Genomic DNA, 24,513 nt, shown 5'->3' on the forward strand with positions numbered 1-24,513 from the left:
CATTCATATCTTAAACCAAGGAACATTTATATGCCTTTTTAAGTTTGAGCTTGGGATAGAGCACTCTTCAGAAGTCTTAAAGGTCAACCTGGAAATCCAGCCATCTTCAAAAGTGCAGCACAGGTCACTCTTGAAAGAGATGTCATCTCTGTTAGATTATCCCAATAAAGAAAGGTTAGACAGAGAAGATGTCAGCGATAAAATGTTATTTGAACCAAGATTGTTTTTTTCCCCAAAGTAGCTATGTGAAATTGTGAAACAACTCTTAGGATTATATGAATTTCAGGTAGAGAAACTCTGGGATTTTTGACATGCGAATACAGTTCAGTGTCAATCATGAGTTCACAAGCAGAGACCTAAAACAATCACCGTTATCCTCCATCCAAAGTCTACAATAGAGCATATCGTAGTTTGGCCTCTATGTCACTGTCAGAAACGGACTAGAGCTCATTTATCAACATCAGTCAAATCTACCTTCTTCCACCAGGGTAGAAGTTAAGAACTTTTCATTTATCTTCAGAGGAAAGCGTGGGGGTCTAAGCCTGTTCTGGTTTTCAGCCTACAACACTCACAGCACACAGAGGGATGGGCGTTAGTGTTGATATGTTCGATACAGACCAAAGCTTTCTTTTTCATTCATTTGCTGTTTTTACTCCCTCTTTCTGTCTCTTCAGGGTTTTCTCTCTCTCTTTCTTTTCTCTGATGCTCGTTCAGACTCACTCTGTCAAGGGGTATGCCTGATTGAATCTGAATTAAACATGTACCTCAAAAAAAGAGAGAAAAACTTGCCTTTACTCTTAGTCTCACAATCTGAAATCACATGCTCACAAGAAAAGCCCAAACAAACCCGACTCACGTACAAACACATATACACTCTTTTTTTTTTCCCCCAAAGAGCCCCATCCCACTGGCAAATGGATCTTTTGAACCAGTTTAAAAAGACTGATTGCTTTTATTGTGAGCCTTTGCCTTGCTTTTATCGACCGTTTAAACTGCCAAATTCACCAATTGTTGTTTTGTGCCTTTTATCTACTTTCGAGCCATATCAGTGCGTTTTGTCACGATAATAATGTGCAAATTGCCCCATTCATTATTGTTTTTTGATGGAGAAATTGGGTAAAATAAGCACTTTGTAGATAAGCGTAGGGTCTGAACACTATTTGTGAAAGCATCAGCAGAAAGCAGAATGCATTTCAAAGAGCTGAATGCCAAAACTGATTTTAATACACTAATAACGGTGTAATCTTCCTATCAGAAAGTTCCAAAACACAGTGCACGCCTGGTGACTTATAAATCCGCTCAATAAGCATGTCTCATTGATTTAGCTTCCTATTTGAAGTGTCAAAGTAACCAACATGCAGATTAGAAACCTCAGAAGTGAACTGATGTGGTATGAGGATCGAAAGGATTATTTGTCTCTTCACCTTTTTGTTCCACTGTCAGCATCACTGTCGGGCTCCTTCCAGGTCTGACTAATTAACTGCTATCTTTCTGTCTTCTTAAAAAAACTGGAAGCAAATTCAAAAATGTATCTTTAAAGGAAAGGGAGCTGGCCAAGTGTGTTACTCAAAGGGAATGAGAAAGGAATGATAAAACTAAATAACAATGGGAGTGGGAAACTGTTGTAATATGTTCTCTGCTTTCAATCATACTAATACACCCACACAAACTAACCTTCACACACATATCCTATGCACAACAACACTTGTTTTCCTACCTTCTTGGCTTGCTGGACACAGGTCATGTACTGTTTGGCCAGGCTGGAGCACTGCAGGGTCTGCTGTGGATTTTCTGTGTAGCACTGGAGCACCTTGGCCTGCAGCTCAGTGCACAGAGACGCAGTCTGTCGAGGTCTACGCAGACACAGAGGGCAGAGAGGAGGATCAGCAGGATTATAACAGCACATATCACATGTCTGACAGTTGTTGTCAGATTTTTTGTCTATTTTTACAGAGCCTCTAAAAAAAGGGGTTTGTCTTGTACCAGGTGTTACTGCCAGTAGCGCTGCATCAGTTCAGTATTAAAATCATCAACTGATTGATTAATACTCTCCACTGTTGATTTATTGTCAGATATTGAGCTCTAGTACTTCTCTTTCAGATTTATGCTACTGAAAGTGAAAAATTTAACCTTAACCTAAAATAAAACATGGCAGAACATACTTTTTTCTTTTAAAAACCTGGGTCCTACTGTCATAGTTTTGACTATCATTCACATTGATTATAATAACATTTTATTAACAAACTTCAAGCTGAGATCAGGCTAGAAGGAGTGCAACAGGGCAATGAACACAAGTGGTGCCCTGAAGTTAAGATTGTAAAAAAACTGAAAGTTCCTTTAATGTTTAGACAAAGCTGTAAAATATGACTATGCTATCTCAAGATAACATTAACTGAAATGCAGCCACAGTACGAACCTACGGTTTCAGTCTGTAATCCTGGTGAAAAAGATACATTGTCAGTCTTTGTTGCTTTGAGAAAATGAATCACGGGACTACCAAAACAGTCCTTAATTTCAACAACATCAGGTTTGCGCGAATAAAAAATAAACGAAAGCAGGCAAGTGTTTTAATGTTACTATCTCCTTGAAGTTGGGCTTACAGTAAACAGCAGCAGTAACAATTCCTGTTTTGTATTATTAAATCTTATGAAGAGCAAAAGAAAATAAAAACACTTGAGATTGTTTATGGTTTGTTTTAGTTGCAGTTGGAGCAGCTAAGACAGTTTCAAAGGCTTCAAGGTGGAGAGAGATGAATTATGCATTGACAAAGCAGCTTAGGAGTCAAAGTCAAACTTTCTCTTTTCTTTTTATCTCACTCACACATACAGTACATGTGTGTAGACAAAAGCACACGATCATATCCACACCCACAAACACACACACACAGACGCATACACACATGCACACACACAAACGTACAGGTAGCGAATGCTAATCCTACATGAGGGTAATCCTTGAGTGCTCTGTTGCTTGTAGTAATTTACCTGCTGTTGTGACAGAACTGGTAACTGGAAGGATTGGGATATGGATATGTACACACACACACACACGCACATACACACAACTTATTATTCACAGCTCGAAATCCTGTACAAACATTCATACATATGCACACTCAGTCCACTAGCAACAGAATACAACTAAACATAACAGAATAGAACAAATAGAATAAAACAGATAGAATAGACGAGAATATAATAAAACTAAACACAATAGAATATAACCAAACTGAGAATAGAAGTAAATAGAACAGAATAGAACAGAATAGAACTAAAAAGAATAGAATAGAACAGAACTAAACAGAATGGAATACAACAGAATAGAATAGAACAGCAGGACAGAATAGAACTAAACTGAATAAAACAGAATAGAATACAATTAAACAAAACAGAATAGAGCAGAATAGAATATAACCAAACTGAATAGAACTGCAGAACAGAATACAATAGAAGTAAACAGAATAGAACGGAACAGAATAGAGAATAGAATAGAATTAAACAGAATAGAATACAACAGAATAGAACTAAACTGAATAAAACAGAAAAGAGCAGAATAGAATTTAACAGAACAGAATATAACAGAATAGAATAGAGCAGAATATAATAGAGCAGGATATAATAGAATTTAACAGGACAATAGAATAGAGTAGAATAAAATAGAATTTAACAGAACAGAATAGAACAGAAAACAACATGATGACAAAACAATATTACCTCAAGGTCCATTAAGTTGTTCTAGGGCTTTCTATCATATCACATGATCTTCATCTACAGATGGAGTTTGCCCAGTTGTCATGAAATTACGTTCAAACTTTCAAAAAATGTTTCTGAGCACGTAAAGCAATTCTCATTCATGGCCATTTGTATTACCTATTGAGGTGAGATTGTTTTGTCAACTGCTGTTTCCAAGGTCAAGAATGAACTTTGAACCTCAACTATAATGGAATAGAACTGAATCCTCTACCTCTGTCTGCCCTCTCTGTGACACTAGACAAGGTCTCTTGTAGAAATTTATTATTTTAAGTTTTGGATTTCATGTTGTCCCGCAGTCACTTTTCAGTTTGTATACAACACTGTACTATCAAAAACAGCAGGAGACAGAGAGGGGAAGAGGTAGAATTAGTGTTCAATTTGATAAAGAGACGCATGACTTGATTTGAAATGATGGGACATGCCTATTTATTTTTTTATTATTTACTTTAGGAAGCTGACCACCTGACATTCACATATGCAGTCACACATGCTCATGTGCACGCACGCACAGAACTTCCCTCTTGCCATCCCTCAAAGCAATTACAGAATCATACATCCTTCACATATGAATGAGCTCAGTAGACCCTGCCTTCACTGACAAATACACACAATACATTTGTGTACGTGCATGTGTGAACTGTGCTTGGTAAATGTGTGTGTGTGTATGAGATAAACTGTACACACGGAAGACTGTTGGAGAAATGTCTTTGCACTGGTATGTGTACTGTGTAGTCTGAGAGTGTGTGTGTGTGTGTGTGTGTCTGCGTGTGCAGTGGAGGGTGGAGCGACAGGATTAAATAAATCACTGGCGGAGAGAATATTCATGAAGAGAGAAGTGAATGCAACCTGAGAGAGAGAAAGAGACAGACAGAGACAGAGAGAGAGACAGAATGTGACAGTGATCTATTAAATGACAAATAACCCTTGCAGCTTGCATGGACAAACAGTAACCCATGGCAACCACCACAATATGCATTTTACCTCTGCCACATTGTGTAGTGCCCTGCCACTCGGTGCTCAGGATGACAGCTGAATATTAGTGCTCTGTGCGTAATGTTTGGCTAACAGTCATTCAGTTGAATTACATGATAAGGTGCTATCAGGGTCAATATAATTCACTGGTTGATGTTAATAAGAGTTTGAATCATGTTAAAGCAAGCTGGATACACTTGTCTGAGATGTGGAGTTATTATTAGAATACTTAATAGCCTTATGATACAGGATATAGGATTTAGGACTGAATGGATCTCTTTCAAATTAAAAAGGGACATCATGTCCACGTGAGATTGAAAGGAGAGGGTTTGCCAAGGTCAGAATTTGTATTGTTGCACTGAAAATGAAAGATGGTGTTGTTGTGTTGGTCGGTTTAAAATCATTTGCAAAGAGTTTCAATCACATGATGAAAATGATGCCACGGGTTGATGTTTGACTTTACGCTCTGACAGCTGGTCGGCATTCTGAATTACTCCTTAAGAATAGGAGATAACAGCAACAATAGCCTCAAGGTATTAATCCATGCGCAAGTAAAAAAACTTTTCTCAATTCAACAAGAGAAACTTTCTGATAGCAGGAGTGTTTTAATAATGGAATCTGAAGCAGAAAATTGCCTCTGCTAATCTGCACCAACTGCCTCGTTTGACTGAAATTAGAGGTGAGCTCTTATTAGAAAAACATTAGCCGCCCCAGCTAGTTTGATAGCTAACTTTTGCAGGGAGAAGAAGCAAAACAACACTCCAATTGCTTTCTGCCTGTGACGTTTTGCATAAATACGTGCAGAGTTGGGGGAGAAAGATTAGGCTCAAATCGTTAAAGTTTCTCATTATTTTTTGTCTCACCTTGGCAGTGTGTGGTTTTTATGAAGAGAGCTCAAGTTCTGTGCCGCTGCAAAGCGTAACATTGGGGAATAAAGAAATCAGAAGAAAAAGGGAAGATCGTAAAGGCGCAGCATTTTATTATTCTCTCGGTGTCTAAGTTGGTGTTGGTGTTTGTGTGTGAGCGGTTATTAATGTATGATGACAAGGATTTGGGCTCCTTTAAAGCAGCAGCCATGGCATTGTACTTTTGGTTTTTAATATTACGCTGAGTGGAGGGGAAGAGAAGAGAGGATCAAAGATGTCATGGCTGGGGTGAGATCAAAAGGAATGACAGAGCATGCATCTTGTATTGTTAGAGGCTTTGTAAAGCTTTTGGTGCTGCCACAAGGATAACATTCACAACATTAAATTTCAACTGGCAGAAATCTTACTTTCAGAATCACATAAAATCAGAACTACAGATTTAGTTCATAAAGCCTGTGAAGGTCTCAGAAGCTATGATTATTCTGGTAGTCATAATAATCACTTATCCTACCTTTGCTAAGCAGCACACTTAAATCCTGAACTCACATGACACAAAATTACAACACCCAGAAACTTTGCTAAATTTAATCTCAACTCCACCGAAAGTCTCCATCTCAAATGGGAATAGCAATCAAAAACAACTAGAAGCCGTGGACTGAAGACAGACAGAACTCCGCCCGTATCTTCATACGCTGACAGCTGAAGTGCTGAGGGGAGATAGGAATGTAGGAGAACAATTCGCACTGTGTTAGCCTGGCCGATTGATCCCCACCAAACTCACTTTGAGGGAATATAAGGAGAGAGAGATGGGAGGGGATAAGGAGAGTGTTTCATTAAAATAGGTGACATGCGGGAACAAGATAAAGGGCATATGCGCACGTGTGTTTGTGCATGACATCTCATCGCTGATAACTTTTCAATCAGGAGACCTTGCGGTTGGACGACTCACTCGAGTTGTGGGGGACGCAAGGTGAGACATGCTCTTTGGGGCGTTTCGCTGCTATCACCTTCCATCGCTAGCCTTTTTATCATCAACAATTTCAATTCCAGTTCTGTGTCATTTCATTTGTCAGGTCCTTTTCTTCAAACAACGTTTATTTTCTTTTGAAAAAAAACAGTGTAGCTTTCAAATTGTAATACAATATCTGAACACATTATTTTTGCAAAATAAAATACACTGTTATCACATTAATCTCTTACTATGGCTCTCATGTATGTTACACTTCTTACAATGAGTGTTAGGTACCTCCTATCCCTTTGTGGTGCTTGTCCTTTGTGCTAGTATGTAAATCTATCACTACATGAAATTGTTAATTATGTTTCTATTAGGTGTCTTCACAGGTGAAGTGCCCTGGTGCCACATAACTGCAACATCCACAGTTTGATTGCCATGTTTCCTGTCTCTCCACACTGTGACTGTCAAATAAAAAAAGGCAAAACACCAAAAAACCCATGGAAAATCTATGCAACCCCAAAGTGTATAAAACCAGACCCCAAAGGGAAATAAGGACAGTCAGCCCAAGGACTAAGTAGACCGAATCCAAACTGTGGTTGACCTGGACAGACTCAAATAGAGAACACAAACACTGGCAGCAGTATGATGGGCCACAAATTAGCAAGCAGAAAAAATCAGGACATAATTTTCCCTGCACTGCACTTTCCGTGTCTTGGGTAAAAAAAAAATCTGATATGATGATTATGACACACCACAATGTCAGAGTTGGTAGTGAGTCCAATCTGTTCTATTGGGAATGATATTTACATGCAGACCCAAGACCCCTGGCAAAGGGACCCAACCCGATCCTGATTAGAATGTAAATAAAGACAGACCCAGCCCGACTCAGGCTCTGGGTCGCACCTCGGTTACTAAGAGTAAGTAGACTTTTGTAGATCGCTTACACTTGTTGCAGCGAGGTCTTGTATTTTTACTTTAATGGCAAATAGACTTAATCTGATTCTTACACAACTGTTCACATAATAAAGGCGATGTCTTGATTAAATGATGAAAATCTGCAGTGAAAAATGTGACTTAATGCAGTCTTCTAACCTATCTATTGCATGGACCAAATCTGACCTGTCTGTAATTGTAATCGTGTGCAGGAGTGTTTGTGTGTGTGGTTGTTCTTTTAATATACATTACATAGACACAGTCAAGGACAGGTACACACAGGCAGTAACAGAGGCAGTGTGTAAGTGACTGCAGCCTTCTGTCTTAATGGCGAATCCTTGTTGGACCACAGTGCAGACAGGTCTTGTCTCTAGTAATGACTAGCAGTCTAACACTCTGTGGGGCACAGAGATCCTTACAGTTAGCTTACCTGTCTGTTTCACTAATTGGACACGCTACCCACATACATTCAAGAATAGACACACATACAGAATAAAGTAGACATAACAAACTCACATGAAAGTAGGCTTTTAACCACAAACTGTCAGCAGTTACTTCATGGTGAATCCTCACACAGACATCCACCTGAGGTTCACTTAGGCTCTGTCTTTGCTAACACTTTGAGGGTAACTGGTTTTTTTAAGAGGATTAATGGATTCTTAGATCTTAAGGTAAGCTCAGCTGCAATGTTGTGGGTCTCTTGGGTGAGGTTTTTTTGGGGGGAATATAGGTAGTCTGAAAGCCCAAGGCAAGGCTAATGGATGAACTTCTCTAAAATGCCCCATGTAGTTGGGCAACACTAGTAGAAAATGGCACTAGATAACATTTTATCACTCACTATGTCCCCACTCGAGGAGAATATTTTAGAGAGTGCGACCTGTCCAATGTAGGAAAAGAGAGGCAATATCCCAAGGGGCTTTCATCCTGTTGCCCTGCAATCAACAAAGTACCCTCCTCAGGTGTGAGAGGCAGCTTTTAAACGTTTGCACTCAAACTATTTGGGACTGGTCCTGGATTCACAGCTGGGAAATAGCAGCCAAAGTGGGACTACTGTAACTGTCAATAAACAGCTGGAAATGAAGGGATTTGTAATGGTGGTGACCCTTATAACTAATTGAGAGCACTGCACCTGATTTCTGTCTCCCCAAATGAGGTTATGGGGCTATGTGATTTGCCATGGTTGCTTTTATCAAATTTTAAACCCTAGTGCTGGTAAACCGCCTATAAAGAGATCCAACTCTTGCACTCCTTGGTAGGTACTTCTGTGCCTATTGCTTGTGGCTTTATCAGTCAGTGTGTTGGACTGCACATCTATTTATGTACAGATGTGCCAGTCAGGTACAACAGTACAATGAAACCAAATGAAACCAAACCTATGCAGAGGAAGAAGAGGAATGATCAAACAAGAAGCATATTAGCTCCACTAAAACGATTTTTTTTCACCTGACTTTAAGCTCAAGCTCACACCATCTCATCTTCTTTCTCAAAAAGAGGCTAATAAAAAAGGCAGACAAAGTTACAACCATGGGCAGAGAAATAACAAGCAAGTGAGATAGATATATTAATTATTTTAGAATTAGGAAAATGAGACAATAAAAGAGAGATTCATAGGCAGGACTGGAAACAGAGAGAGAGACAAAGACAGAAGAAAAAGACATACTGTAGCTACATGACGTGTTTGACTGTGCTGCAGCCTCCCCACTGCTGCCCCTCCCTTCAGCAGTGGGTAAATAGAATAATTACTGGGTGGTCAGTGTAGTGTGAAATGACAGCGTGACCACGGCACAATGAAACGCTGCCCAAATGCTGACAGAACATGACGAGCACATGGCTGCCTGAATACAAAGTGTGCCTGTATGTGTGGCAGAGATAGAAAGGGAAAAAGGGAGTGAAAGTTTGTGTGCACACACGTGTGTGTGTGTGTGTGTGTGTGAGCACGTGCGCTTAAAAAATAATGAGCAACACATTGTGGCAGGACAAAATGCTCTTCTTTCGGCAAACTCGTGCAGAATTGATCTTCTAACCTCTTGCATGCAGCTATGGATAATAGCGAATCCTTGCTAATGTAATCATTTGGACAAAATTTTGGACTTGAATTGTATGCTGTTAAATTCAGTGGACCAGGTGCATGAAGATGGCAGTGTCGTGGATGAGGTCAGTGCCCATCATACAGTGTAAAGCTAGCAAAAAGACCAAGCATCTACTTTTTCCTCCTGCTGTTTCCAAGGGATGACTTCACAACAACCTTCAAACATTTACTTCTAGGACAGCTATGTTTTATATTTTTCCTTTGTATGTTGAGTTAAAATAATAGAGAAAGGGATGCCATGCGACTTAAGTCCTCGGACAAATTTCAAGGTTGCCTTTTCAAGGCACCTTAACTCACGAAGCCTAATCAGGCAAAATAACAAACTAATGTAAACTGACAGTGACTGTGACTTTCTATCATTTCCCACCTTGTTAGGAAATAACAGATGTAATCAGATGTTAGTGATATCCTCTGTGCCGCTACCACATCAACAAACCCTTTAATGACTTGAGCCACAAATTTACCTTCATTATGCAATGGAAAGATCTCAGACTGATCAGCTACATGTGTAATATCTGTATGCACAGTACACACTGCAAGTTAAGCAGAGGAAGAAAAAGATATTTCATCAATCTCGATTAATCTTTTCAGATATTGTTATTAACATATCAATGTAAAACTTACTAATCAAACCAATAATAAATTATTACTTCTCTGCAGTTCTGTTTGCAGCGTTCCAGGTGGATCTCATGGGGCTCGGATACATTCAACACTGCTGGCAGCACATAGAGAATAGGTAGCTCCTACATTATGACTTACCAAGAGGTGTCTGAGGTGTTTCATTTCAAGCAAAGTTCAGAATTTTAAGGTGCAAACTAAGACATAAGAACAAGGGTAAAAAAGCAAAAGGCTTTATGTGTTAATGAAAACCAAAAGGTGAGGAATGAGCATGTGAAAACAGCAGTTGAAAATAAAAGATCTGAATTAATTAGCCATCTTTCATTTGTTTCACGATAATCACTGTCATGTATGCGGGAAAAGGGAAAATGAATGGCTTTCTGACTAAATTGGATTCACAGAGCTCTTAGGCTTTCTCTCCTTCCAAAAAAGGGGTGAGAATGGGCGTTATGGAGGGGCGTAAATTGGCAAGACCCACACACCGTGGCAGTGCCAGTATGGTGGCGGTTCAGTGTTGAATAAAACTGACATGCTTTTTGACAGCAGGTGAGTTCTGAACTCTGCCATCCCAGAGAAGCACCTCTGCTTCTTGTGAAATCCTGCTGTTTTTGTTTTCCTACCAGCAAAATGGAGCCTTTAAAAGGCCAAGTTGATAATTCATTGCCATGACTGCCAAGCTGGTGGTGGGTGCAAGACAAATGATAATATTGAGGTGCATCATTATGAAAAAAAAAGGCAAGGCTGTTAATGTCAAAATTATAACACACATCAGAGTGGCAAGAGTCCCAACATGCCACGAGAATGTATCCACTTTTGTACAAATCTATACATAAAAGCTAGAACTCATTCACAGCAGAGAAGGCATATTTCAAACCAGATAATCAGCTTTACACAATTCAATTTGCCTCTGGAAACACAGTGGAGTCAAAAACAAAGCATATGATACTCATATATTTCACAATCTTCCCTTTTTCTTTGCCATGTCTAATTAGCAAATAAAGCAAGAAAAAGAGAAAGAAAGCAGAAACAAGAAAGAAAGAAAGACAAAATAAGCAGCGATGAAGGCGGAAAACATGTTAAACGTGTTAAGATATGTGACATTAGACTGCACTTAGTAGACAATTAATAGAGAACACCTAACAGCAGTGGGTGATATAGATTAAAGTACTGCCTTAATAATTATCCCAGCAGTATCCATCCATTGTTTTTTATGCATGTTATGACAAAATTACATGATAAAAACTCAAAATTATGTTTACCACATGGTTTGAAATACTTCAAGTAGACCAAAACCCTAAAATCAAGTAAAGATGAAGTACTTAAACTCTTTCTGCTGTGACAGATGTCGGAGGGATTTAACTTATCATTCATTTAAAGAGGAAAATGGTGAGCACTGATATGTTAATATGAGTATTTTGTCACAATACCACTGTATGTTAGACAAGAAGTGATAATAGTTATAATAGATAATTATCGCCGAGCTTCACCACTCTATGTGTGGAAAACAATGTTTTGACTGTCAGGCAGCTACAGGAGGTGCAGGGTTCACATTAACAGCATACTAACATTGCAAACAGCCTTCACACTCAGGTCCCTGCACACATCTGCTTTCTGACAACTCTTCTTTTGACATCCTGCTAGTCAGCTGGTTTCTCTCTCTCTCATCCACTGCGCTGAGGGTTTTTTCTAATTTGGCAGAGTGTCTGCCTTACATTTAAATATTTCGGGTTAACACAGAAACAAAATAATTAAAAAAGTAAGTAAAAAATTAACAGTACTGATGCAGTAGGTAGGAACAATGTAATGTGATACTGAATGGTCAATTCCACAGAAAATGTATTTACCGAATGTGAGCCTCAGCTTTGGTAGCTGCCTGGTTGTACTGTTCAGCCGTCTGCTTGTAGTTGTCAAGGTTCTGGAGGCAAAGAGGCAGAGAGAGAAAGAAAGGTGAGAATCAATTCCAGGGGTACGTTACAGCTCTGCAGAAGTTCTACTTGGCTTTCTATTTTGAATATAAAGTGGGCTGCTCAGGCTTATACTGCATTTAATGAAGTGACACCTTGTTCCCTGACTAAACATTCAAAAAACAAGACGGACTATGTCAAAGCCCTCAAATCAAGTCCCATGAATTAGAGATTAACAACATGCATCTACATAATATTACCACAGTTACAGCTAATTTTTTAGCTTCAATTCAAGCTCTAATAAGCCAACGATGATAAGCAAAATGCATAAGGCATCGTTGGAAATGTCACATTCGTTAAATTAGTGACCTTTGAATTTTACAGCGGTGCTTACAAATCTCAATGCTGATGGACCGTTGGTACTCCATAATGTTTCATTTCATGCGAAAAAAAACAGTGGCATTTAAACAGCAATTACTACACAGATGGAGCCTGTGCCTAGAGAGCAAGGTCATATACAGCACACCTCTACTGGAGTAATCAGTGGTCACAGTGTTACCTACTCTGCATCGTGGTCAGAGCTGCTCACCAGGGGATGCACTGACTAGGAAGGAGTCAAGAGTATAAGAAGTCTACAGTGTGCAGTATTTCCAGCCACAGTACTGAAATGTTTAAAATAATTTGCTCTGTAAGATGAAGGATCACCTTATAAGCTTTGCGTCAAAACATACGAAATACCGTTTGTCTAGAATGCCCTAAACACAAAGCAAATCCCTCTCGCCACCCTCTCATACACATTCACTGCGCAGTAATCACCATTTTAAACCAATAACCGCAATGCTCACGCTTTTACTTAATTATTCCCTATATTCCCAATAGATGGGGTGATAGGAGAGAAAGATAATTGAAGTGACTGAGCAGAGAAAGAGATGGGATCAAACACAAACCTCCTCCACAATCCCTAGCCCTCTACTCCTCCAGTGCCCCCTAGTCATTTTCATATCTCATTATTTCATGCTGATCCGCAGACATGCTTCTCCTGATCTGAATGTCTGGTGTTGGAAAAGACTCAAGTAACGTCAAAGGCATCTTTTTCCTTAATCCTATCTGCTAGTATTCACTACAATGTAATAATCTGTCCCTCTATCTTTTCTTTCCTGTTCTTTAAAGACAGTAAAATATAAGTCATAAGTCTAGTATGAAGGAAGAGAGGGTATTTTCCCCTAACCCAATCAGTAGTGTTGAAGTATCCGCCCGTCAATTTCAATTCCAATCATCACCGAAAATGTTGTAGCTTGTTCAAGAAACATGCCATTTTAAAAGTTGGTATTTCTGTAAGTGGACTTACAACTACCACAACGTCCTCATTCTTACTTCCCCCTACAAAGTTCTGATTGGCTTGGTTGCTTTTCCAACTGAAACAGACAATTACCACAACACCTATTTGAATCGCTGAAAGAAAATCAGAAATGTGGGCAGCCATTCAGAGGTCTGGAACCAAGCTATAGACAATGTACGTTAGAACAGAAATTAATAAATGTGTCCAACTACAGTTTACCTTTCCTATCTCATCTGACTTTGTTTTGGCTGCCATATAATTCACAATGTGGAAAACATCCATAGGTGCAAGACTTTATCCCTGCCAGCTATGTTTTCTGTGTTATATTGGATTTTCCATGACAGGACGCTGGATTAGATTCCTGTTGCTGCGAAATCTCCCCATTGCTAATGTGTGGACTAGGCTTAAATACCACACCTCGACAGTGTTTCCTTTGGACTGCAGCTCCAAAGGAAATCAAGTATACTTCATCTCAGCATTATGTACCTCTGAAATAAAAGACAGTTCCAGACCTCTGTACCTCTTCTCAGATGGTTTATTAATCTACTAAGCATTTAACATACAATCAATAAATACCTTTATTTGAAAGTGCTGGAAACCAAGCCTTGAATTCATGCATTCATTAAACAGACAGTAAGTCTCACTTCTTGTTGGAGGAGCGTTAGCTAATACTTTGACTGGCTCCCTGGGAATAATGTGGTAAGAAGTTAGCCACATGTTAGTGACTTAGCCTTTAGCCTAAAGTCATGGGCTCAGTGGGTACACTCAGAGGAAAGCTGAGCTGATACTTGAAAGTCTGTAGTAGCCTTGTGGGATATCCAGTGTTCGAGCCAAGATAAAAAAAGGCTCCACAGGGGCTTAGACCCATGGGTGCCACAGATTATGCAGGACGTAGAGTGTAGGGCACCAGCAAGGGAAGCAGCAAGCAGATGATTTAAAAGGTAAAGTGAACTTCTCACTGATGATTGCTATATCCTTCCAAGGCTCTGTCTTTAGGGTTCAGAGGGGCCAGGCAGTGGTTGATACAGGGCCTCCCAGTCAGAAGAAAATAAACAAATGAACACATGTATGGTGGGAAGCCAGTGAGGGATCTTCTCTTTTCCAGTTCTTGCTTTCCAACCCTTTTCCTAGTTTGCACGCTACCAAGGCCAAGAGAGAGTTAGCTACAGGAAAGAATGTAGTAAACAAGGAATTGGTTGATGAAAAAACACAACTTTAACAACCTTAAAATAACATCTGGTTTGGAACTACAAACTGCAGCTTCAGTATAAACATTGCCTTGGTAAAACATGGCCACTTATCTAAAACTATTCTAGTCTAGTCCACCATTGAAAAACAAACTTGTAAATCATGTGTTCTGGAGAGATTCTCAGGAATCTAAAAATTTGGAGCCTCTTCTGAATGGGAACCAATTCACATTTCCCGTTGTGCCCAAAGCATCTTGTCTCTCGTCAAACAACCCCATGCTACTGTCCATGGAGATTTACAAAATTTATTTGATAAATATGGGAGAGATGTACCAGAAGTTAGCTATACAACTAGTGGCGGCTGGTGGAACACTTTCAGCAGACATCCCTGTATGATTTAATGCAAAAACGTGAAGGTATCAAAAACGCATTACTACTTCGCAGTTAAATATAACAATTATTTTATTGCAACGTGAAATAAAGCAGTAAATAATGCCTTGACAAACACATCAGGGCATCTTATTTCCACCCACACAGGCGAAGTCAGTATAATATAGAAAGTGCAATGGAAAATGTTTATTTATTGAGATTCTCCTTTTGACCTTGTGTTGTAGAGGAAACTAATAGGGAGTTAAAGATGAGGATAAGTAAACATGAAGTGCAATTAGGAATAATGGTATTAAGTCTATGCTATTCAGACACTTGAATGGCAAAAAAAGCATGGGAGTCAAGTGCTCTGAGGTGTAGAGATAGTAAACTCCAGCAAACTTCTGCTTCAAAACTCTCTCACCTTACTCAAAGACACAACCTGGTGGTGGAAGCCATATAACACATCCACAAACTTTAATACTAAATAAATAAAATACTAAATTATGAACACTGGATCCTGGAAAACATGTTAGATCAGTACATATTTGAATATAAACATTACCTGCATAGAAATTAATTTGAAATTAACCTGTTGAGTGACTTAAATTGAGTTATACTATAAATAATTATAAATTGTGGGGATCCTGATAACATAAATATCAATTGACCTCTCAAACATGGAATTATTTGAGATTTGTTTCAAAATGTCACATAGCACAAAAACATCAAACTGGGGCAGGAAATGAACAAATGTACGCTATCAGTCAAAGTTTAAGTACATCTGCTTGATGCCTGGTTATTCATTAGAGCAGCTTTGAGGAGTTTTCACTGTTAATTTACCTCAATCAAATTTTGATACCTCCACGACCAATTTAAGCAAAAGAGACTCAATATGGTGAGAAAACCTGCATGTTTTTCTGACAACTTATTTGTAGAAGAATTTTGCTCATCTCTCCTTCAGAGAGGCAAACCTCTCAACGACCTTCTTATTGAAGTAATGAACTCGAAAAATGGATGTTACTGTTGCCGTCGAAGTACTGTAGCACAAACACCAGCTGGCAGTGGGTGGAAATGTCAGTCTGCTTGAATGGCGATAAAATCTGCGCTCTTTACTTCCTCCATGTAAACCTTTAGCACTGAGAGCATTCACACCAAAACAGCTTGTTTTGTACCGTCTTTGACGTGCCTTTAAAAACGGTAGCTGTCTGTCTGTCTTAAGGTACTCCTCCAGCACACTGACAAAAAAAATCCACCAATCCCCTGAAAGTCTTGGTTGGGTCTTGGAGGAGTAGTGATCGCGCTTGCCATTATAGTTAAAATGGTGCCCATAGAAACTAGTCCTGACTTTAGCCGCGGCTCACTTGGGGCGATAAAATAATTGCCATTTCCATATTAGATGTGAGGATGCTGATTGGCTAAATTGTATGTCATACATTCACATCTTGAATCAGCAATTGGCTGAACTGCTAAACAGACCCGCCTCCTATGGGCGATTTCCTCATCGCCCCCGAGCTGTTGAGACACGCAGACAGGCAGAGGGGACATGTAGGAAAAGCACATACTTTGTGCAGATGATTTTCTATTTCAAACATTTTATTACATATCTATTATTATCAATAATGGTGTTTTTTGTGGCTCAAGGAAGGTGGTGCCCTAGCACCCTCTATTGGCCAGCCGCCCCTGGACACAACTATCATGTCTCTGGTCTTGCTAATAGAACAAGGGAATACGGGAAACGTGACGAGAATGGAAGTGTGATGAGAGGGTTTGAACTGGCAGGTACAGCTTATCCAGTCAAAATGTTGGGGGAGCGTAAGGCTGTGTGTTATTTGTGTGTATATCAACATGTTTTTAGGTGTCTGTTGACAGAACAGACCCAGAGCAACAGCCCCAGCTCAGCTCTCATGACACCAGAGAAGTGGCAGCACTATCACTGGCACACACACTCTGAGCTCTTCCCAGTCATTTGCACCCGTGGGGACAAAAGCCCAATGTGGAGAGACAGAAAGGGGGGATGATAACCCTCAATGGGGGAGACAAGGTTTTCGGGGTGTTGGAAAGACTCGTGAGGGGGATTAGTGTGGGTGCATGTGTGCTGCGTGTGCGTGTGTAAGCTTGCATACATGCAGGTGTGTGACTAAATCTGTGTTTGTACGTGAATGCTTGTGTTCAGATGATCCTTGCATGCACACTCGTCTGAACACCCTCCAGCAGCTGTGGATTGAGATGGGCTGATGTCAGGATTTTGAGGGAGGGGTTGTTTCACGCTCCACGCTTGGACGAAGGAGGATTAATTTTGTCTTTTTTTTTTTTCGGAGGCAGCAGTCGCCAAGTCGGAGGGGGGGATTAAAAGAGGTGAATTTTAAACTGAGACTTGTTTACAGAGTCACAGGGTATGTTGCCACAGGGAGACAGATATATTCCACCTGTACACTGGGAAGAGATTAGGAAGGCATCCACAAATAGACGAGAGAGAGAGAGAGAGACGAGGGGATTGGGAGAGAGGAGAAGGAGAGGATGTACTGGTATGTTTGGGGGGTGTTTCACTCTTGGGATGTCTTTTAGTGTGGAAGAGGGGAAATGCAAAGTTGTGCAGTGGATTGGCCACTCTATCACAATTACTTCTGAAGTGACAGCGTACACAAAAATCTGTCACAATAAACACACATACACACACACACACACAGACACACACTCACACACACAGGCTGTTTTCTAGTGGACTCAAACAGCATCCACATCCTTTAGACAAACACAATAGTCTGTTATTGTCAATCATCCCTTAAGCACACACACACACACACACACACACACACACACACACACACACACACACACACACACAGTTATTAGCCTATCAGAAGGGGCTGCTGCTAAGCCAGAGTAAAATGTTGATTCAAGGGAAGATCACACACCAATTACAAGTGGATTCTCCTTCTAATCTGGCAGCTCTTACTTTTGGCTTAAATCTCTGCCTCAGATAATCAACACATCTAAACAGCACAATTGCATGAGCATGAGTGTCTGTTTATACATGTGTGATTTTTGTACAAAAAAACTATACAGTTGTATTTAAACACAACTCCAACCTCTGAGATTATCTAAAGAATAAAGAATATTGACACTTTGACAATGGTATTCATCCCCTTTAAATCTCTGCTTTGCATTAAGAGGATCTAATACAATACTGGTGGTGACGGAGGCCCTGACAGAGCAACATAAAGCTGTCTTCACACGCTTGGATCATAATTTACATGTTACTGTTTCAAATTGTGTTTTGCATTTATGTATATGGCCTGTGTCGGTCACAATTCAAATTTTAAGTGGCCATTTATTTCAGCCCAACTGGTATTTGCCACAGGTATGACGGAATGAAAGGAAGAAAAATAGGCAGGGCAAAAGAAAGGGGGCATGAAAGGAGTCCTGGATGAATGGAGTGCTAGATTGGAAAATGAAGGAAGAGAAGGAGGGAGATGGACGCCGGCTCAGGCTCAGGATAGACTGTCTGTTTAATGCACAGTCCATATAGCCTCTTTATCTCTCGCTCTCAGTCCCCCCACTTTCTCACTCCCTCATCCACATGCAGGTCAGCTGCGAGCAAGTGAGGGGTGGAAAAAAGCGATAGAAAAAGCGACTGCTGCAGCGAGCGGAGAAAGATAGAGCATCCTCCACTCTTCTGCCAATCAGTCTCTTCCGTCAAGCATTGCAGCGTGTGCTGCTTGCCGCACGGTGTGCAGGGGCCCTTCCATTTAACTTGGCTATGTAAAAGGTTTTCTCAGAGGCCTAAAGGAGGCGATAAGGTCCCCCGTCTGCCTGATGGGCCCTGCCGGACAGTGGGAGAGACGGGGAGAGGGGCGAAGGGAAAGTTAAGTCCCAAAGAGTGTCTATTGAATAGGGGGAAAGGCTGTGAGTGTGTATGTGTGCCTACCTTTTCGCTTTACTTTCACTTCACCTTTAATAAAAATCTAAACATTTGCGTCTTTCCTCTGCATCTTACATTCTTTGTTTATCATTTCTTAACTTCACTTGCACTCTGTAATTTTATTCTTCTGCCTCTTGTCCTTTCTTCTAGCCTCTGTCCATCCCTAAGAGCATAACGCAGATTTTTCCTGCCCTAAAATCATACAATCATCAACCTTGCTCCTCACAAAAGTATTTTAACAAATCTTCCCAAGTTTACTCTGTAAGCAAGCAACATTTATCAAACCACTGTGCTTGTAGCTTTTACAGGATGCAAAATATCAACGATGCATTAGTGCTCAGGCGGAGGGAACACAGGGCATAATTTCTTAAAAGCACCCAACAAACTGCTTTTATTTTCTCTACTTTTTGAAAAGACCACAGGGTTGCTGGCAAAAGGACATAGTGATGAGAAAAGCACAGAACATTTGATTAGACAACTGAAGCTCTCTGAGAGAGACAGCGCTGTGAAACCTCTCTTGAGTGCTGGTCCATCAACAGCGAGTCGTGACTCTCATCTGCCTGCTGAAACTTTCAATTCATTTACATTTACATTTTGACATTGGTATGTGGGCTTGACATTTCCGAGAAAGGGAAGAGTGTCTTGTGTCTCAACGAGATTTTACTCTCCAAGGAGAGTGAGTAATATGTCACTTTAAGACTTGTTTTGATATTCCTGATGTGTAAAGACTTCTTTTTCAGTGAAAGCCTACAGGATGCTTTTATCTCTTTAGTGAGGTCTCCTGTTATATATGTCAAAATTTGAAAGTGCTTGTGTCTTGCTCTCTAAACTCCCCACAAAATACCTCCCAAAGAAAATAAATTATGTTAAAAAGATGCACCATCTCATTGCTTTACATAAGGTAATGTCAGCACTTCTATCATTTCACACAGCATGGTCTCATCAATACAACAAAAATTATTTTGATCAAACATCTTGGAATGCAATGCAACTAATGGACACATGTACTTGCTTATAAGATGGAAAATGGTCCTTACCTTTTGCTCCAGTACTCCCAGTTGTTCTTTGTAGAAGCTGGAGATGCTGGCCAATTCCTTCTCCTTCCTCTCCAGTTGTTTGGCCTGAGAAAGAGGGAGAGAGAGTTGAAGAAGAAAATAAGACAATAAAGAAGATGCAAAGAAGAAGCAAAGAAATGAAAAAAAAAACATTGCTTTTTTAGAAAAATAGCAGAATATGAAGAACAGCTGTTCTTTATACTGACACATGACAATTTACTACACTGAGTAGGCTTGGTACATTTTAAATTCTGACTGCCCGGTAAATAAAGAGGAGAAGGAAATCAATCTAGGTACTAATTAAAATGTTTAATTTGATTATTTTTTAAATGACATATTTAGTAGGTGGTTAAATGACTGCTAGAGGTAATGGGATAAAACAACACATTTGCTGCCTTTGTTTATGAGCATGCTGCACACATGGGACACCAGAAGAAATGAGGCAACATGTTGCTTTCACTGCCTCAGAAAACATGACTATGATAGTGGCTTCTGATAAATGGAAAATAAAAAAAAGGCAAAACTCTGAACACACGTCACCTATGATACGAAATAAAATTCAAAGTATAAATCAGCTCTACTTCTCTAGTGATCACCACTCACACACACAAAGTAAATTAAATAAATAACAAAATTGTATCAAATTACTACACTTATACTATAAACAAGACAACAAACCAGCACTTCAGTCAATGTAGTATTCTGTTGGAGGTACTTGCTACATTTCAGATGACACTTGTGTTTGCCGTAGCAGTTACTGGAACTGTTATTGTGTAATCATGATGTACCCCCGCAATTGAGCTACTCTATCAGCTGATATTTTTACCATATGCAAGTTAAATACAATCTAAGCTACAGGGGACATTTGATGCATCTTTTCTGCAGCAGTGAGCAAACAAAACACAACATAGTTTCTTCTAAAAAACGATTAACAGCACTGACATTTTAGGAGACCATGATGAAAATGACTATACCCTCCCCAAGTGTGTAGTTATAGCATCAAATTGCAGGTTCATGTTTTTCAATGCATTATTTTTGTGTAACTTTTCACATGTGTTACCTCAAACGTCCACTATTCTATGGATGTATCACAAATCTATGATGGTTGATGGAAATCTCTAATAATATGAACACTGCATCACATCGACACCACAAAGTAAAACACAACAGAAATCAGGTCCATCTTATGTAACAGAACTTACAAAACTACTCAGGTGGCATGTGACTGGCACAGCGGTGGCAGGGGCCGACATGGCGATGCAGGCGTTAGGATGAGGTGAAACGCTTTAATATGCCCGCTGAGCCAAGTTTTGACAGGCAGCAAGATGGCAGATTGGCTGTAGGAAGACCCATAGCTTGGGCCATGGCCATAGCAGCATGCAAGCGGAAGAAGACAGGAGGCAGACGTCAAAAAGATGTGAAACTGAGAAAGCAAGTTGCCAGTTCAGCTTGAAGTCAGAAATGTACATGCATTAGGGGTTTTTAAATTAAAAGATTCACTTTTGAGGAAAGATTCACTAGAAAATGTTTGAAGATGAGTTTCATGATGGAGCAAATTCTTTTAACAGAATGAGGCTTCACAGTGTGTCAGTATCGTTACACAATTTCTTTAAGTGGAAGGAAAAGGGATTCCTTTATGATAAATATTAATTAAAATAACAGAGACAGAAAAAGAGCAATGAAGAGCTATTGCAGAGCTGCAAAAAGAAAATAACAGAGAGGGGTAGTCAAAGGAGATGTGCATGATCCAAAATTTAAGACAATAGCGAGCATTGTCAAGACATCTGTGCAGGTGACTGACAAGCAAACTACTGTGATCTTTCACCACGCCATGAGCTCAATGTCTTCACTGACTGTCCATTACTAATCCATCTATAAATATCATCGTAATCCTCTTGGAACATAAAAGCAGTGATCACACATTTGATGTATTTTGCAATAAGGTATGGTGCAGTGTCTTTATATGAAAACATAATATCAAATCTATTTTCAGAAACATACCTTTGATTTGAACTAACTCAAACTGAATTGAATGGCAGTGAGCCCAATTGAACTGATACACTGAAAACCTTGCGACTCGGTTTGGTGTTTACATGCATCTGTCAGAAATGTGGTCATGCTGTGGAGAGTACGCAGCGGATCAAAGAAGGACCTCAACAGCTCATCACATATCACATATCATGGTTAAAATGTGTAAAAGGATGATGTGCACATGGTGTAAACAGGATGGTTGAATTCTCTCCAGCATGCACATACTTGGTCTGTAGAGGTTTACATACATTTGCCTGCATATTAAAATGATTATCAATCTGTGCCATGGCCCTCATGAACACATATTGTTTCTAGGCAATAAGGGTAATGAGTGAAGCTGTGCTACAGCAGTATGAACATGATATGGTGCATAAACACAATGAAGCTGGCAGGGAGTGAGGCAGCAAAAGGCAGCAATGGGGCATGGATTTATGTAGCATTGAAATAGAAAGTGTGTCTTACAAACATACACCCAGACACACGCACACACACACACACACACACACACACACACACACACACACACACACACATATACAGTGTTATGCCATGGTGTAATGGTGAATGATTGCTCTACCCGAGTTGTGCATTAGTGAGTGTGATATGGATCAGATGGAGCAACGGCATCTTCCCTGGATGATCTACTGATCTTCTGTGCTCTTTGCTTTGCTGATATGTTGAATACAGGCATGCAGACACACACACCCTTACAAACAGATTGACATTACATTTATTGTAATCCAATCTAATCTTATCCTAACTTAACACGCACACGCATCCCCAAAGACCACATCTGCAAATCCCTATACTGTGCTCACTGCACTTTTCCTTTCTACGGCGGCTGTTTGATGCTTAAGGGCTGTGTGTGTATATGTGTGCTTGTGTGTAAAATCACCTCTGCAAGCAGCACAGATGATGTGTAATTTTCTAGCTGAATACCTCCCAAAGTGTTGTTGTGTGGAATGGTGGCGGCAGCACACTCGCAGCCTCGCTTTAATGCACAATGAAAACATGACATTTGAACAGAGGAGAGAGAGAGAGAGTGAAAGAGAGAGAGAAAGGATGAGGTAGAAAGAATGAGCAAGAAAAACTGAGCTTAAAAAAAAAAAGGAGGTGCCAGCAATGGCAGTGTCGCTTACCCAGGCATCGAAATCTGCTGGCTAGGAGAGAGACAACGAATAGGGGTTAGTGAGACGGTAGAGGGTATGAAGAAGGCACAGGGTTGGAAGAGATGGCCATAGAGACAAACAGGTGAAGGATAAAAGACAGGTATAATAAGGACAATAAAGAGAGAGGTGAAGTAAATGAATAAAGAAACAGACAGGAATGAGGCGGATAATGAGAGAACATGCAGCATAGAGAAAGAGAAAGAGATAACAGTAGGAGAAATAAGTGACAAAGGGAACAAGGAGGGAACAATGTTAGAACAGTCAGTCAAAAGAGTAATCAACACCATTATGTACAAACCTCATGTCAGGCTGAGGACTACTTATTAGTTATAAAACCTAATTTGCCAGATGTCTGATGTTGTGAGAGATGTCATTTTGGCCTCAAAAAGTTTCATAATGCATCCAGCGTGTCCCAACATGCATTCTGTGACCAAGTAACGTATTAGTTTGTCTGGGTAATAAAACGACATATGAAATCCTACTTGTTAATCTTTACATTGGTCATCCTGGTGGGACTGGCAGCTAAATTGTTTCCCATATTCAAGATGTTGTGGGTCTGAGTCTGGCACATGATCCTCACTGCACCCACACCCCCTGCCCTGTCCACCCATCTGTCTTGTTTCACTTCAAGCTGCTTGATTCTTGTTCAGAAAACAGCATTTGTAAATTTGGCACTAACAGACACATGTTGAATTATATCCTGAGAAGAGAATATGGTTTTAGTTTTTTTTTATTTCCTGACTTTAGAGACTGGGAATTGAGGTAATAAAAAGTTAAGAAGTCAAGATGCAAATAAACATAACAATAAATAATATTTGAGTGTTGCAACACAGGTTTTAAATGAGTAGCCAATACAGCCAGTGGTGGTTGGTTAACTAATTCATGCATTGACCACTTTGCTGAAAAGCTACAGATGAAAACTCACTAAGCTATTATCTTATATAAGAATATAAAGCACACAAGTCTCAAGACACTTGGTGCTTGTATGCCACAGACTGTGCCTCTGCATGAGGCCGAACAAAAAGGTACACCTTCAAGTGAGAATATTGCTTTCATAAAAATCCAGAAACACACCAACAACAACCAAAGTGTAGTATTACTACATGTTAATTTTCAGTTTGCACATTAATATTTAAAAGGCAATTATGCTGTACAGATGTAAGTTTATTGTCTATTTTACAACAGCTCTTAGTAGGGCTGAGAACTAGCGGCTTACTATCGTTTTTTATTTTATGATAATTCATAGACTTCTGTTGAATGTAGCCATAAAATATTATACAGTATGACAGTATATGCTAGACAACTATATGTTACAACAATCGTATTACCAAATCAAATAACGTCTCAAGTCT

The 24,513-nt window shown here is 39.8% G+C and overlaps 1 protein-coding gene across 2 annotated transcripts in view; it reads right to left on the bottom strand.

The window, feature by feature from the left end:
* LOC139282960 (MICOS complex subunit mic25a-like) overlaps positions 1 to 24,513 on the bottom strand; it is a 51,607-nt gene that overhangs the window by 13,150 nt on the left and 13,944 nt on the right. The window contains exons 5-8 of one of the 2 annotated variants that reach the window (XM_070902880.1): positions 23,132 to 23,152; positions 19,944 to 20,027; positions 12,030 to 12,100; positions 1,718 to 1,853 (exon numbers count right to left, since the gene is read on the bottom strand). In XM_070902880.1, coding sequence (XP_070758981.1) covers positions 1,718 to 1,853; positions 12,030 to 12,100; positions 19,944 to 20,027; positions 23,132 to 23,152 — 312 coding nt within the window. The remainder of the gene's footprint in view (positions 1 to 1,717; positions 1,854 to 12,029; positions 12,101 to 19,943; positions 20,028 to 23,131; positions 23,153 to 24,513) is intronic. The other variant, XM_070902881.1, reaches the window with a different exon arrangement.

Source organism: Enoplosus armatus, chromosome 3 (genome assembly GCF_043641665.1).
Source record: "Enoplosus armatus isolate fEnoArm2 chromosome 3, fEnoArm2.hap1, whole genome shotgun sequence".
Lineage (NCBI taxonomy): Eukaryota > Metazoa > Chordata > Actinopteri > Centrarchiformes > Enoplosidae > Enoplosus > Enoplosus armatus.